At 33.7% G+C, this 14567-nt stretch overlaps 1 protein-coding gene across 9 annotated transcripts in view; it reads right to left on the bottom strand.

The window, feature by feature from the left end:
* Positions 1 to 14567, bottom strand: part of ARK2N (arkadia (RNF111) N-terminal like PKA signaling regulator 2N) — a 77541-nt gene that overhangs the window by 18872 nt on the left and 44102 nt on the right. For 8 of the 9 annotated variants that reach the window (XM_089895129.1, XM_089895130.1, XM_030760505.2 and 5 more), the window contains one exon: positions 2001 to 2183. The exons of the other annotated variant lie outside the window; for it this stretch is intronic. In XM_089895129.1, the coding sequence (XP_089751255.1) occupies positions 2001 to 2183 (183 nt within the window). The remainder of the gene's footprint in view (positions 1 to 2000; positions 2184 to 14567) is intronic. 9 annotated transcript variants of the gene reach the window in all.

Below are 14567 nucleotides of genomic sequence, written 5' to 3'. Positions count from 1 at the left end.
GACAATGGGTAAGTCTATTATGATATAGTCATACACTGGAATACTAAATAGCAGTGAAAAGTAAATGAACTATAGCAACACATCAACAAGAACAAACTTCACAACATGTTGAACTAAAAAAGCAAGTTGCAAATGATTGCCTTCTATGTAATACTAATTAGTATTAAAACATGCTTGTTTACAGATACAAAACAAATGCAGCAGAAGTATGGAGGAATACACAGGAATACCAGACATTAAATACCAAATTCAGGGGAGCTTTGGAGTAGAGAGGGGCTGTTTCCCTCCTCAAATATTTTTGCCATGTTTTACTTCTTAGAGCTAAGCACCAAAGGCTAGTGGTATTTTTAAATAATCAAGCTAACAATTACTTGAACCTGAAAATGTGATGCTCCCCCCCCCACCCACCCAATGCTAGTGACTTTAATGATACTGTAAGACCCCAAGCCTTGCACTTGTAGGTTAACTCATATTAAACTGCTAAATTTGTTGTAGATGAGAAAGTCAAATATTAACAAATCTATATAGTTCAAACTAATATTAAAATTCTCTGTATGAAAAGCAAAATAACAAAAAGTAATTGTTCATATTTTTCCTAAGAATTTACTATAAAGTGGTCTACATTTCATGGCAAGACTAAGGAAACAGGGTAGTAAAATTGAAGTAGAAAGGATCACTTAACTGTCAATGGATGAAAATTAAGATAAACTACTCCCCTTTGATATAAAGTATTACTACTTAATTCTTTTCAAAGTACTTATACACATTAATAAATACTTAAAAGATCCTTGTTGGGCAAATCAAGCATTTATACATATAAAAACTGAAGTCCAGAGGAGAATCACCTTGTCCAAGGTTAAATAGGCAGTTAGCAGTCACAACACAGTTAAAACTAAATCCAGGTCCTGTTCCAAAATTAGTCACAATAAATTAATCAGAAGCTCAACAAATAAGAGAAAATTTTTTATTCAGTTTCAATCAAAGATTATGAAATGAACAATTAATGACAATGATCTGTGGAGTTCTGTCTCCCCTTTTACTTCCTAACAATTTAAATATAAAAAATTCTAAATTATAACCCACTGTTATTTTTGTAATAAAAACTCATTTCCCATAAAAATAATATTTTAGGTAGTTATTAAGCCAACGCAATTTATAATTTAACTAGAAAACTATAATCCTTCTATGGCACTAAAGAAAATACACACTACATAAGCAGTGTGTCTCTCAATTCCCTCTACCTCTTAAACTTTTCTAAAAGCACTAGTACTTTTAGAAAAAGGTTTAAATTAGAAAGAATGTTGGAAGAAAGAGTTTTGAGGAACATAATGAAGGAAACTTGGAGGCACTGTGCAAGGTTTTCAAAGGTAACAGCAATAGGTTTCTCAGAGAATAAAATATCACTCTTAAGAATCATCACAGAGCCAAGATAAACAATGCAAGACAGGTAGAGAGATTTTCCTGAGATAACAGAGACAGCAACGGAAAGGAGTTGGAAAAGACAAAATGAGAACAACTGTAAAGGAATTAACAGGGACACTGCACACTGAGAGGCAGAAGAAACAGTGCAGCACTGCACTGCAACAGCCCCACAGGACAAATTGTAACAGCTCCCTCCCCAAACTATAAGGTCCATAAGTGAGTGAAACCACTAAGAAGTGGGGATGGGATTGCGGGTGGGGGTGGGAGGTAGTAGTATCAGGTCATCTGGGTAATTTTTACATGTTAGGCATTTTTAACTCAAGAAGTACATATACTGAAATCTACCGATGCCTACAATTACTGTCTTAGATATTCTCATTTTTGCTTTCTTGTAATTAGGAAAGACGAATGACATGCTACCCAAATCTTTTCTGTTATAAAGGGCACCCTGGAAGCCACAATCATCTAATGCCAGATGTCTCTTAGTTGGCCTGCTCTCCTCAGCAAGGAAAATAGCTGCCAGGACACATGCATACTATACCATCAGAGAAAGGGGGGAGCGGGGGAGGGAAACCAACCTGCCTCTGCATTCAGCTCCTCTAGAAGCCCGCTGGTCCTCCAGGTAGCTCCTGTGTCCTGGCCTCCTACAGAATTACTGTGCTCTTGAACTACTGCAGCCGCCAATAAATTGTCCACATTTACCACTTCTGGCTCAGAGCTGGTGTCAGACATATCATAATGAGCTACAACTGGAGGTCCATCTAGGGAGGAAAGAAAATGTATACTTGTATCTAACTTGTGGGGTGAAAAATACTTCTGCAACTAAGAGCCCCCTAAATGCCAGCTGTCTTTATCTTATGATTCTACATGGTCAGAAAAGCTGCACTTTATACAATCTAATATTTTGTACATGATATGAAAGTGAAAGAGATAACCCGAGCTTACAAAGATGAGGGACACATTTGGGAAGGAGGAAAAAGGGTGTTATTATGAAGAACAAAGACAAGAATACACTGAACAAAAGTTACACTGAATTCCTGTCATTCTGCTAAAGAGCAAAAGATTAAGAAAAAGGGTAAGACTCTACAGTGAAAGTGAAACTGGTTTTTTAAAGAAAAACACTGATGCAAACTATTAAGCTCAATTTATGTTTTAAGAGAATGAATCTAGTTTCTTCCTCTTAGTAGCTAATACTAGAAGTCCCTAATAGATTCAGAGAAGAAAATCAAATATATATTTTTCTACTTTAAGAGCTCTACTTGACTGCCATCTATTTCCAGTAAAGCTCTTTTATAATATTAGGGATGTTATGCATCTTACAATATTCTACAAAAAGACAATGCTCATGAAATCCATCTTCAGGATTTTGCTTTGGATGTCTTATGAGGGATATTTCTATTTTATTTTCCCTGAGAAAAACAACCAGCTCACACTCCAAGGAAATGATACACAACCTTATGGGTTGAGAGGAAGATGTTAAAATTCTTAGAAAAAAGAGATCCCTTCTACCTCCAAATCACCCTAACTAGCTGAAAATGGCAGCTGAGCTCTGAAGTAATTATACTGCAGTGACTCATGCTAAAATAATTCAATATTCATGCTTGTAGAATAGATACATGCTTTAAAATGCTACCCTTTTCTAATATAAAAGCAGAAAGCAAAAATAAAGTTTTCAGTCAACTATGAAACACATCCCTTACTACTACTGCCATTTTAAAATAAAATGCTTTTCCTCCCCCAAGAGCTATTTATGAAGTGCAAGCAAATCACTTATTTCCATAAAGATTTCTTAATATAATCCAACAAATTAACATTAAACAGACCTATTTTATGAAACTCTTGACTATGAAGGAATACATATGCCAACGAATCATTAAAATAGAATACAATGAAGGATTACTGTTTTAATACAAACATCCATTGTGTAAACTGTCACTAAACAAAATATGGAACACACTTGGGGTACTTATCCCTTAAGACTAAGTTCCCAAGCCATAGGTTTATGTAGCAACATTTTTAAAATAAAAAATGACCAAACATAAAAGCAAATGAGTTGTTAAGTGCCACCGTATAAGGAACAGACATGTCACAATATGAAATTCTGACGATCATGACAATTTTCAGTTGACTACTTAAGAATAATTTCCAATTCCCAAAAGGGTAAATCATGTTCATAAAATTCAAGAGTGTGGCCTCAGTATCAGTTAGTAATGGATTTTAGATCAAATAGCAAAAAACTGGTTCATGTCTGAGGTTTTTCTTTTCTAAAAAAGAAAAGAAAGCTGTAACATTTATGGAGTTCTCGTCAGAGTTCAAAATGATTATTATGGAATCAAGATACTGTGTGATGTCCAAATAGTTGGTTGCAGAAAATATGAGGGTCAAGTACAATATTGACTATTTGACCAAATGTTCTATTTTTAAAAGGGCTTTATTAAGTGTTTTGTGTTTGAAAAAAAAATAGTGATTTATTTTAAAATTTATATCACAAATACCATTCACAGCCTCTTGCCCTCACATTCCCCCCACCACAACCAAATTGAGGCAACAGGTCAACAGTCAAGTCAAAATTGTACCACTCCTACTACATGTGAAATCATGCAAAAAGTATAAGTGTATATGTACATGCAGAGTAACATCACCTACCCATGGAAATAACTTGTCTGAAAGTCTTCATCAGTAGGATATACAAGCATAAACTTGTTATCTGGCTTCATTCTTGTATCTTCCATATTTCCAAACAGCACACCTTATAGCTTAGCTTAAATTTAGTATTCATCATAAACAAAGACAGTAATATTTTCACATTTTAATTATACTTAAAAATTAAAATAAATTATCACTGTCAATTTTTATATCTAGTATATTCAAACAATGACAAGTCAGTACTATATGAACTTTAATAAAGTAAAGGAAAGGTTGCCTTTCCAACTCTGCCTTCCAACAAGAAACCACAATTAAGGATCTTGTGTTCCAAAGTCATCTTATACTTATTAGCAAACCAAAATTAAATAAGATATGTTTAAAGCACTTAGCCTCAGGGCTTGGACTTTGAACCACTAAGTGCGAATATTAGCTAACTGATGGGGACAACCTGTGATATTCTTTAAAAACACGATTCTTGCTACACAGCAGAATTAAGAGACAGGTAAGATCCTTTTAAAATAAGTACCTCTTGAAGGAAAAAATAAAATCAAACCACTGAGGAGGAGCTAGAAAAACTCAGCATATTAATAACAGAAGCAGCTAGCTACACTTCCAGTTTGACTCCACCAATTCATTACAGGATGGAATAAACATGAAGCTACTGTCCTTCCTCTCGCTGACTGTTAAAACAACTGCACCGCTACTAAGATTATTTTGACTTTCAAAAACATCAAAATAGTCACTTCAAGTAAAATTACACATGGAAACATTTCCAATTTAAAATGTAGTCACTAAGCAGTCCATGTTTACAACATAAAAGGTTATCCAAACCGTACATTCTCCCATTTGGTATCTGTCAATCTTACAACATCAATTTATAATGATGAACTTAACTAGTTTTTCTATAGTCATTAAGAGCATCTCTATAAAGGTAAATTTAACACAATTATTTTATAACTACTTGGTCTGTAGTTAATCCAAGTGCTGTTTCTTCTCCTGATTGAAATATCTTGAAATTTTTGCTGCTCATTACAAGGGAAGAAAAATAAAAGGTCAAGCAATCCACCGACTGTTTTATTTCAGAACATCAACTTGTCTATATTATGCTAGATAGGTTTGTGTCCTCTCTCTGACTTCCTAGTCTATAAACAGGTTCTAACTTTTCAAATACCAAAATACAGATGTATCTGTTCATCACACATTCCTGATACAGTGAAGTTTACCCCTGTGTGACTTTAAACCTTCTGTATTATTATCGACAAATGTTTAATTTTATGAATTAGTTTCCTTTTATTCAAATATGTTCTCTTCTAAATCTCATGGAAAAAATTTGAATCACAGAAACAAAAAACCAAAGCAAAACAAAGCCTAACATCCTCTACTACGTTTATCTCTGACAAATCCCTCTTCAAAGTTAACAACAAAAAGCACAGAATTTTAGAACTACAGAATACATAATTTACCAGGCTCATTTTACAGATGAGAAATTTGAGTCCTCGGTAGGTGAAACCAGAATAGTTTACAGTTGTTATCAGTGATGAGGGAATGGGAAATATACAGAATGAGACTGGGAGCAGCATAGGAAGTACACAGATTTTTGGCAGCAAATACGTAGGTTAAAGTCCTGCCTACTTCTTAACTGTATGACTGTTTGTTCACAGGGTTATGGTTAAGGTTAAAGACATAACACAGAACACAATAGTTCAAACACTGGTCCAATGCCCCACCTTTCCATTATAATTAGCACCTACCCTACTTCATTATTTGCTTGCTTATCTTTGTATGTAAACTCTGCTGTACACAGCCTGCAAGCAAGAAGCTTTGAGAAATCATCACTGACTGGGCTGGTGCCTTCTATTGGTCATAGATTAACCCACTTGTTAAGTAAATGCTTTGCTGGGATTAATGAGGTCATCACACATGTGGCTTTCGTATTTTTATTTTTGTTTGAAGTGAAATGCCAGCTTGGATGTATTCGTATGAAAGTGTTTCAACAATGCCAAATAGAGATCATTTGGGATTATTTCATATTTGGCATCATTCTTGCCTACAGAGAGAGCCCTTGCACTAACACAAGTTTTGTCAGTCTCCCAGTATGAAATCTAATCAAATCTAGGAAACAGGAATTCCTCTTGTATCCCAGAGACATCTGGAAACACCACTCCTTCTTCTCTCTCTATTGCTAAGTCTTAGGCCCAAGAAAAGGTGGGGCAAATGGACAAATACAGTGTTTGCTCATTCAATTCCCACTTCAATGGCTATAGTAATATACAATAAAACCCAGAATAAATCCCTTCTCTCCTCTTTACTACAGCCAATCTCCCCAAACCCCTCACTAGGAGAGAAAAAAAATCCACCTTGCTGCAAAGGACCCCACAGAGGTTCTGTTGCCCCAGTCATTAAAGGGCCTAATAAACCCAGTGCCATTATCCACAACATCTAGAGAGAGTGGGAGGGGGTGGAAATCACACTCAGCCTCAATCCAGATAGTGAGATTCAAAAAGTTACATCTAAAAGAAGAGGTCTTAGAAATTACCTAGGCGAGGAGTCTAAGAAGGAGGAGCATGTGTGTGGTGACTAAGTAAGGAAAAGAAGTGTAGGGGGAATAAGGTGTGGGCCTGAGGGACTGAGAAAAAGGAAAAACCTCAAGAGTTGCAGAAGGGAATGTGCATTTTGGTAGAACCTACCCAATAAGAAAACAGCTTTTTCATTACACATCTAAATATTTACCAAGATGAAAACTGATTATTTTGCAAATGAGAAAAATTACTTGAGAATACATATGCTGTATTTTATTACTATCAATCAATATATATACACACGGAGAGAGAACAATTTGAATAAAAAGAAAACAGTCATTTTCAAAGCATCTCTTGGAAAAGATAACTACATCAACCAGAAAAGACAAAAAATCTATATAGAAAAGGGCCATCTCTAGAAAAACAACTTTAAATACCAAAAACTGTGTATCTTTTCTTTATAATAGTAGCATAAAGCTCTTTTAGAAAAAAGAAAAATAAGATAGTGCTAAATGAAAATGAAATGCAGCAATATGCACTGAAATTTTATGTTTAAGAGTTAAAAAAACATTTTTAAAATAAAGTTGAGTCAATAACTGTTTTGTACTTTTCACATTATACTCATCTCAATTATTAAAAATTTAGATGTTATAGTTTCCAAGGGAGGAATAAAGTTTTAAGGATTACATCTGTTCTTACATCATACTGACAAAAAACAGGTCATTTTGCCCACCCAGAAAAGTTACCTACGATACTGATGAAGAGTTAACTTTGAAAGTATCAAAGAGGAAGTAAAAGGAAATATTCAAGATTAAATACAGAAAACAGGGCACTTGAAGAGGTCACCATCTTTCAATTTATCTTTGTATCTCAGGGACAAATCCACAACCTACTGCTTTGAGGATTCAGATCTATAGAGAACAAAACTAAAATATCTGCACTACATACACGAAGGAAGAAGATGAAAATTAGATATGACTTTAGCTACATCCTCATGTCTATGTACCCTGCAAAAGACACATCCATTCTGGCTTTTTGATTATTCCTCAATGTAGTCTAAATTTTGATATTTTCTAAATATTCCTAAATTTTTAATAGGATAACTTAGAAGGACATATAAAAGAGAAGAATCTCCACCTTTTATGTTAACACTGGTATTTTGTTATTTTCTTTTTTGATATACCAACTACAAAAAAACCTGAAAATTATCCGAAAAACATCGTGTAAAATCTATTATTAGTGATACCTACAAACTAATGCCATTCATTCCATTATGGAAAAGCAGGTTTCCTGACTCAGGAACACCTAATGTGAATTAACTGGCAGGGAATCACTATAACTAATACAATATGATCCTAAATAGAGTAACAAGAAACATTTCTTTTTTAAAATTTTTATTTATCTAGGTTAGTTGATACACTTCAAATGCAGAGTTAGGTAAAAGATATAAAGAAAATGCAATAAAAATTAAAATCACAGTAATTTGATAACATTCTTCCCAAATCTTAAAGTTATAATATGAATTTCTTCATTACCAAAGAATACATTTCCTCATGGATTATTATTCCTTCATTTCTTAGGATGTCTTCTACTTTAAGATGTAGTAATTTAAGATACTATGAAAAGATCTACTCATTACTAGTAAACTAACAGTTTGGTTTCAATCCCCACTAACTTTCCTAAACTTCAGAGAAATTAAAAACAGAAATCAAGAAAAAAATGAAAAGTATAGAACTCGGAAGTCATTCACGTTGATTACAATTAATGTACTCATACAACTGTTCTAGACAAATTAAAAAGACAAGTTTCTTATCTGTACAATGATTAAGGGCACATACACCATTTTTAGAGAAGATTTTGAGAATTATTCTTTGAGAACAATTTTTATTAGAACAAATTTAATAATAAATTAGTAAATTTTCAGTTTAATAAATTTGCTGAAATTGTTTTGATACTGTATTTTCTGACATGTGGAACGCCACAAAATCTTTTTCATTGTGCCCTCACTGTACCATTTAAATAATACCAACAGAAGAGAGGAAATCAATACAAGTTAAACAAAATACAACAGGTAATTATTTTTAAAAGTCACCTTCTGTAAAATAACTTGCCTATAATACGTTACTCTAAACAAATGATGATACATAGCATGAAGTCTATTCACGATCTTTCCTATAATTTTCATATAACTGTACCATCAGGCAAATTTAGCTGTATATTAAAAATGAAAATTATCAGTAATATCAATCTGGGTGCTTTGTTTTGCTCAACAAAAGAAATCACTATAGCATTTCTTTCATTAACAGCAGATTTAATACATTTAAAATGACTTCATTTCTAATATTCTGACTTGCATACAAATTTTAAGTAATAAATCTAATTAAATTGAGCTATACCTTGACCCAGAGACTAGAGTCTCTGCTGTTAAATATACCTAACACTAAGGAATGACAAAAAGCAATGATGCAAAATAAACTAGTTCATGTATATTCTTTTACTCAGTTGGCTAATGAAACAAACAAGTGGTCCAAACCTTTACTTGATAATCTAAGAAATAAATTTTTCCCTTTAACTAATCACCCTAACTAGTATGTGGGCAACTTTTTTTCAACACACATTTAGGAAGCAATAAATGGATATATTAATGACCTGAATCCATTAAAATCCCTGTAGACTATTGCATAGTTATGTCTCCAGCAACCTGCCAACTATAACATTAATAAAAATACAGAATTATTTCAAAATTCTGAAGGTAGGTACACATACACGAGCACGTGCACCAACATACCCCCTTGAGACTAGGCTTATTCCTTTGACTTGGTAACAAAAAACAGGCTTTCTCTTGGAGCCCCAAAATGACAGAAACTTTATTCTAAATTAAAAAAAAAAAAACACTTCATGCAAAATATTAAGTTTTAAGATTTTAATTTTACTGAACTGTGTTCTAAATTAAAATTTTATTTGAGCTCTTATTACACTCAAGTTTTAATAAGCACACAAAGTACACATCAATATAATTAAAAGTTATCATCTAATGAGTGGCTCAAATAACCTGATAATTCTAACCTGCTGATTAAATTCTCTTAAAATGATTAGAAATCTAATGTCCTAGAACACTGAACTAGTATAAACTAGGCAGAAAACAGTCTATAGACAGATTATTAGAAAACATTTATCTTCACTGCCCCCCCTTTTAAATACCAGCAACTAAATTCCATATGTACCCATTAGAGATGACATAATCCAGATACGGGATTATATTCTTAAATAAAAAGCATTTGGACCATGTCTAGATTAATGCTATAACTTGAAAGAAGTTTCTGTCCAGCATTAGCCCTTTATACACTACAAAAAGTCCAAACAGGATATATTTCTTAACCTTCTTAAAATTCTAGGAAAATTAAGGGAAGTTAAGGGAAGACCACTAGGCACTTCTAAAACAATACCTACATAAAAATGCCACCACATAATCCAAAAATAATTCCCACTTCTTTGTATTAGTACATATAAGTACTATAATCTTAGGAATACAGACTTTGCCTCAGTGAAAGAGAATTCAACAATCCACAACAGTAGTCAAGTTTTTTTAAAACTACTTCAAATACTTAATACTTCTTTGTCCATAATACAAAAACAAATTTTTCTGAAAGAAGAGTTTTTAAATTGTGCAATCTGGAAAAGGTATAATCACTTTAAAGCACAACTCATATTAAAAAAAACTACTGTTTTTCAAAACAATACTCTTTAAGACAGCAACACATTTTCAAGGCACTGTGAGCAACTGAAAATCAGGGGGAAATCTGTATATATGTTTCTGCTATAAAATTATTCTTAAGGTTAAACTCTCAAAACCACAAAATGTCAATTTTTACTTCAGAATGAATTTTAATATTTTGGCATATATTCTATGAATTAAATCAATATATTCTGGTGTTCCTTTTCTTTCTATCAAAAGCTCTCTGTCCACATCTTTATCCAAAATTATGTAGAAAAGGCTTCCCAAAATTATTAACACCTTCTCAAATATTCAAAATATTATTTTTACCTTGAATATCAATTATTAAAACCTATGTCTGATAATTCCATTAAATTGACATTTTTCTCTAAAAGGCAAAAAAATATCTGTAGATCTCCTACTCTGTTATCTAGTAACAACAAGAATTAGAATATATCCCAGTCAATGCTAGGAATATGTCTATATGTTATTCTTAAAGGATTCATTAATTATTTTCTATTTTAAAATTAAAAGGCATTCCACTATATGCTTAATATATGAAATATTAAATCATGAAACAAAAAAGAAATCTGTTAAGTGCCTGAAGCAGTTTATACATGCATGGAAAAGCAGTCATGTTAACATGCTGAAATTAAATTAACATTTTCTTATATCTAAGAATCCATGTCTAGTAAAATCTGTGATGCCAGGGAGAATTTGAAGACAGAACAAACTTCCCTGAAAACATCGCAACTACAAGTAAAGATTACAGATTAGTTAAAAACCTGTCAGTCACCCAAAACCAATCTGCTCTTCCTGTTGACATAAAACTCAATTAAAAAAAAAATTGGCTGAAGTAGTTTACAAGTGTTGCACTATCATTTCAGAGAAACTCCCAATTCTCATATATCAAGTTCTAAAAAGAAAAAAACCACAATAGTCATTTTTCACTTCAAAACTAGAAGAGCAAAATAAATTGACTCAGTCTATTACAGTTAATTTACAAGGTATAAATGTCTGAATATAGAGCTAAATAGAAAAAGTGGTGACAATTTTTCTGAGTGGTTACTGGTAAATTACTAAAATAAAACAGAGGTCTTTATTGTTTATACAGTCGACCCTTGAACAACACAAGGGTTGGGGCTCCCACCCGCTGCACAGTTGAAGAAAATCCACATAAAATGTTACAGTCTCTGGTTCTGCATCCACGAACTCAATCAAGCTCAGATCGTATAGAACTACAGCACATATTTAGTGAAAAAAATCTGCATATAAGTGGACCTATGCAGTTCAAACTCCTGTTGTTCTTGTGTTAACTATACATGAAACTCCAAATATGCCACCTATCTTTCCTCTTGCAAAACACAGAATTAGATCTTTTCCAAAGTTGCAACTACATTAAATATTAAAATAATTAACCTTATTCATATTGATAAGTTATTAGGTTATAAATTTGAAGGGAAAGACTACTAAATTTTTATTGTAAGTAAACCCAGTAGAAAGTACAATTTTAAAAAAACAGGTAATGTTAGCAAAGTTATATATTCCTACTGAAAATTTTCTTCCTAATTTAGCTTTTTCTCACAATATTCCTACCAACCCAGAAAAGATAAAATACCAGTATCTCCCAGTCCTAGGCCACACATTAAAAATCTATCATGTTGCAAAACCTTTCAATGCTGTGCTATTTTCTCCCCTTTGACACACTCCATGGGCTCTTTAACATGCCTTTTATTTTCAGTCCAGGGATTGAAAACAAAATTAAATTGGTAGTACATTAGCCAATACACTTAGTCACTAGTAATTTAAAAACCCATTCAATACACACCCTTAATAGAGTGACCATTTCATCTGTATCCTCTAGAGGTACCCTTTACATCAGAGTACCAAACAATTCCTCTGGATGATGTCTGCCAGGTTACTGGCTCAGGCACTGAGCTTTAAGTTAAAGCGCAAAAAAAAAATTTATCTATGTAACAATGAAAACTACTATTTTTCTCATGCATGAAATCAAACTCCTTTCTAATCTGCTTTCCCTACAGTATCTTGCATAGTAGGTACAGAGCATTAATTTGCTCGAAAATAATTCATTCTTCCTGCATACAAAGGCTATTTAATATAATTCATTAAAGACTAGCAACAAATTAGTTCATTAAATGACATACGAAAGAATGACAGAAAAGTGTTCATGCAACATATTCACTCATGACCTCCAGAGCGGGATTAATTACATCATTCCTCCTATTGGAATCAGAAGGGAGTCAACAGTGTTTGTAGAGAATAATGCTAAGAGACTCTCAGGGAATTAACTACTTACCCACCTTGGATTCACTAAGATTCCCTATTTTATATTTTATTTATATTTTTGCATGAAAAAAGCATAAAGATGAGGATCACCCCTACCATCGTATAAATATGGTTCTATGTTCCAACCACATGTAACAAAACTCAAGCTAGAATTTATCAAACTCTGTTCTGAATATCTAATTTTTTAAAAAGAAACTGTTTACTATTATCATTTTTTAAACATCATCAAAAGAAACTTACAATGGGCAAAAGCATATTCTTTCTTACACAATTCAAAAAGCAGATAAAGGTTGTTCTGTAATATTCCCATTTTCAGCAAAGTTAATTGGAAAACTGTAATGTCTTTGAGAACGCTAATGTACTGTCAACATTGTGACAAGTCACAAAGGGCTGCTGTGGCAGTTCTTGGGAATCAGGCATCTGCATGTAAGCACCTGATTGGGCGACAGGGGAAATTCTTTGGCCAACTAGTTGCATTTTAAGTTCCCTGGGTTCCAGTAGCTGCTTGTTCTCTTCACCAGTGTCAAGTAGAGTTAGCTTTTCCATCCACACCAGGAACTTCTCCTCTTTCTGCCTCTGCATCTTGGAAAAACAGCTCATGGCCTCTTCTAGGACACTGCCTATGCAGCACCCTATCACACACAGCACCCCTGTCAAGTAATCCTGGAATTTCCCTGGGCGCTCCTTCAGATACCCCAGCACAACTGAAGTCAGCTTTAAAGACATTGAGGCCATTTGATAAAACATGGTTAAATCAGAAAACTGTATTTTTATTAAGACAAGCTTATTCAGGAAAATGGCATAAGCATTACTAAGAACAGCCATATAGGTATAGCACTCATAAGGGGCACTTTAATTAATTAACCAAACAAAAGTTGGTAATTCTGAGAAACACAACATGGTACTACCATTTTTCATAGCTTCACTGAATCTGTGGAGGATTGTGTATTCTGTTACTATACAACTAACTATTAATCTGTAACAGTGTTTTTCAACCTTTGCTGAACATAAAGACCTGGAATGGTTTAACAAATACCAAAACCTAGGTGGCTCCCAGACATTACAGGTTCTTTTTGTTTTAAGCTCCCTAGGTGATTCTAATGTACAGCCTTGATTGAAAACCACTGCATCCCTGAATATTTTCACACCATAACTTTAAAATTCTAAAAGTTGTTTTGACAGCTGACCCATAATAAATCAGTATACAATAATTGTCAGCTAATTGATTTTTATCAAATGCCCTTGTTTTAAGTTAAAATTTTTTTTTTCCTTATGGAAAAACCACATAGAGGGGACTTCCCTGGTGGTCCAGTGGTTAAGAATCTGCCTTCCAATGCAGGGACATGAGTTCGATCCCTGGTTGGGGAACTAAGATCCCACATGCCGCAGGGCAACTAAGCCTACGCGCTCTAGAGCCCACGTGCCACAAGTAGAGAGCCCACATGCTGCAACTACTGAGGTTGCGCACTCTAGAGCCTGAGTGCCAAAAGGAAAACTCCCACATGCCACAATGAAGATCCCACGTGCCGCAACTAAGACCTGACTTAGCCAAATTTAAAAAAAAAAACAAAAAACCCCACAGAGGATATGCATAATCCATGTATACCTCTGGGTCAGTTTTTTATAAATCCTGGTCTGTGCAAGGTGCTAAAAGGTATGCCTCAAAAAAAAAAAGTTTTGTGGTTAAGTTTGTGATATGCTACAAATCATATCCTCCCCACATTGGAGAGCACATTAATGGCTCCGAGTTGTCCTGCAGTAAAGAAATCTGCTTCCACATGATCCAGCACTTCCCAAACGTGTGAATAGTGTACAGCTATTAATAGCAAGTAGAACAGTGGTTTCATAGGATTCTAGTTTTAGGATATGCTCCTCTACATACAGTGTTTTATCCTTGAACTAGGCCAGATCAACTTTGGTTTGGGTCCCATATACTTTGGGTTTCTAATAAAACTAAT

This window comes from Delphinapterus leucas, chromosome 14 (genome assembly GCF_059928025.1).
Source record: "Delphinapterus leucas isolate spDelLeu-1000000601 "Yukka" chromosome 14, BTC_Dleu_Yukka2, whole genome shotgun sequence".
Taxonomy (NCBI): Eukaryota; Metazoa; Chordata; class Mammalia; order Artiodactyla; family Monodontidae; genus Delphinapterus; species Delphinapterus leucas.
This window is presented reverse-complemented; position numbering and strand designations above follow the sequence as displayed.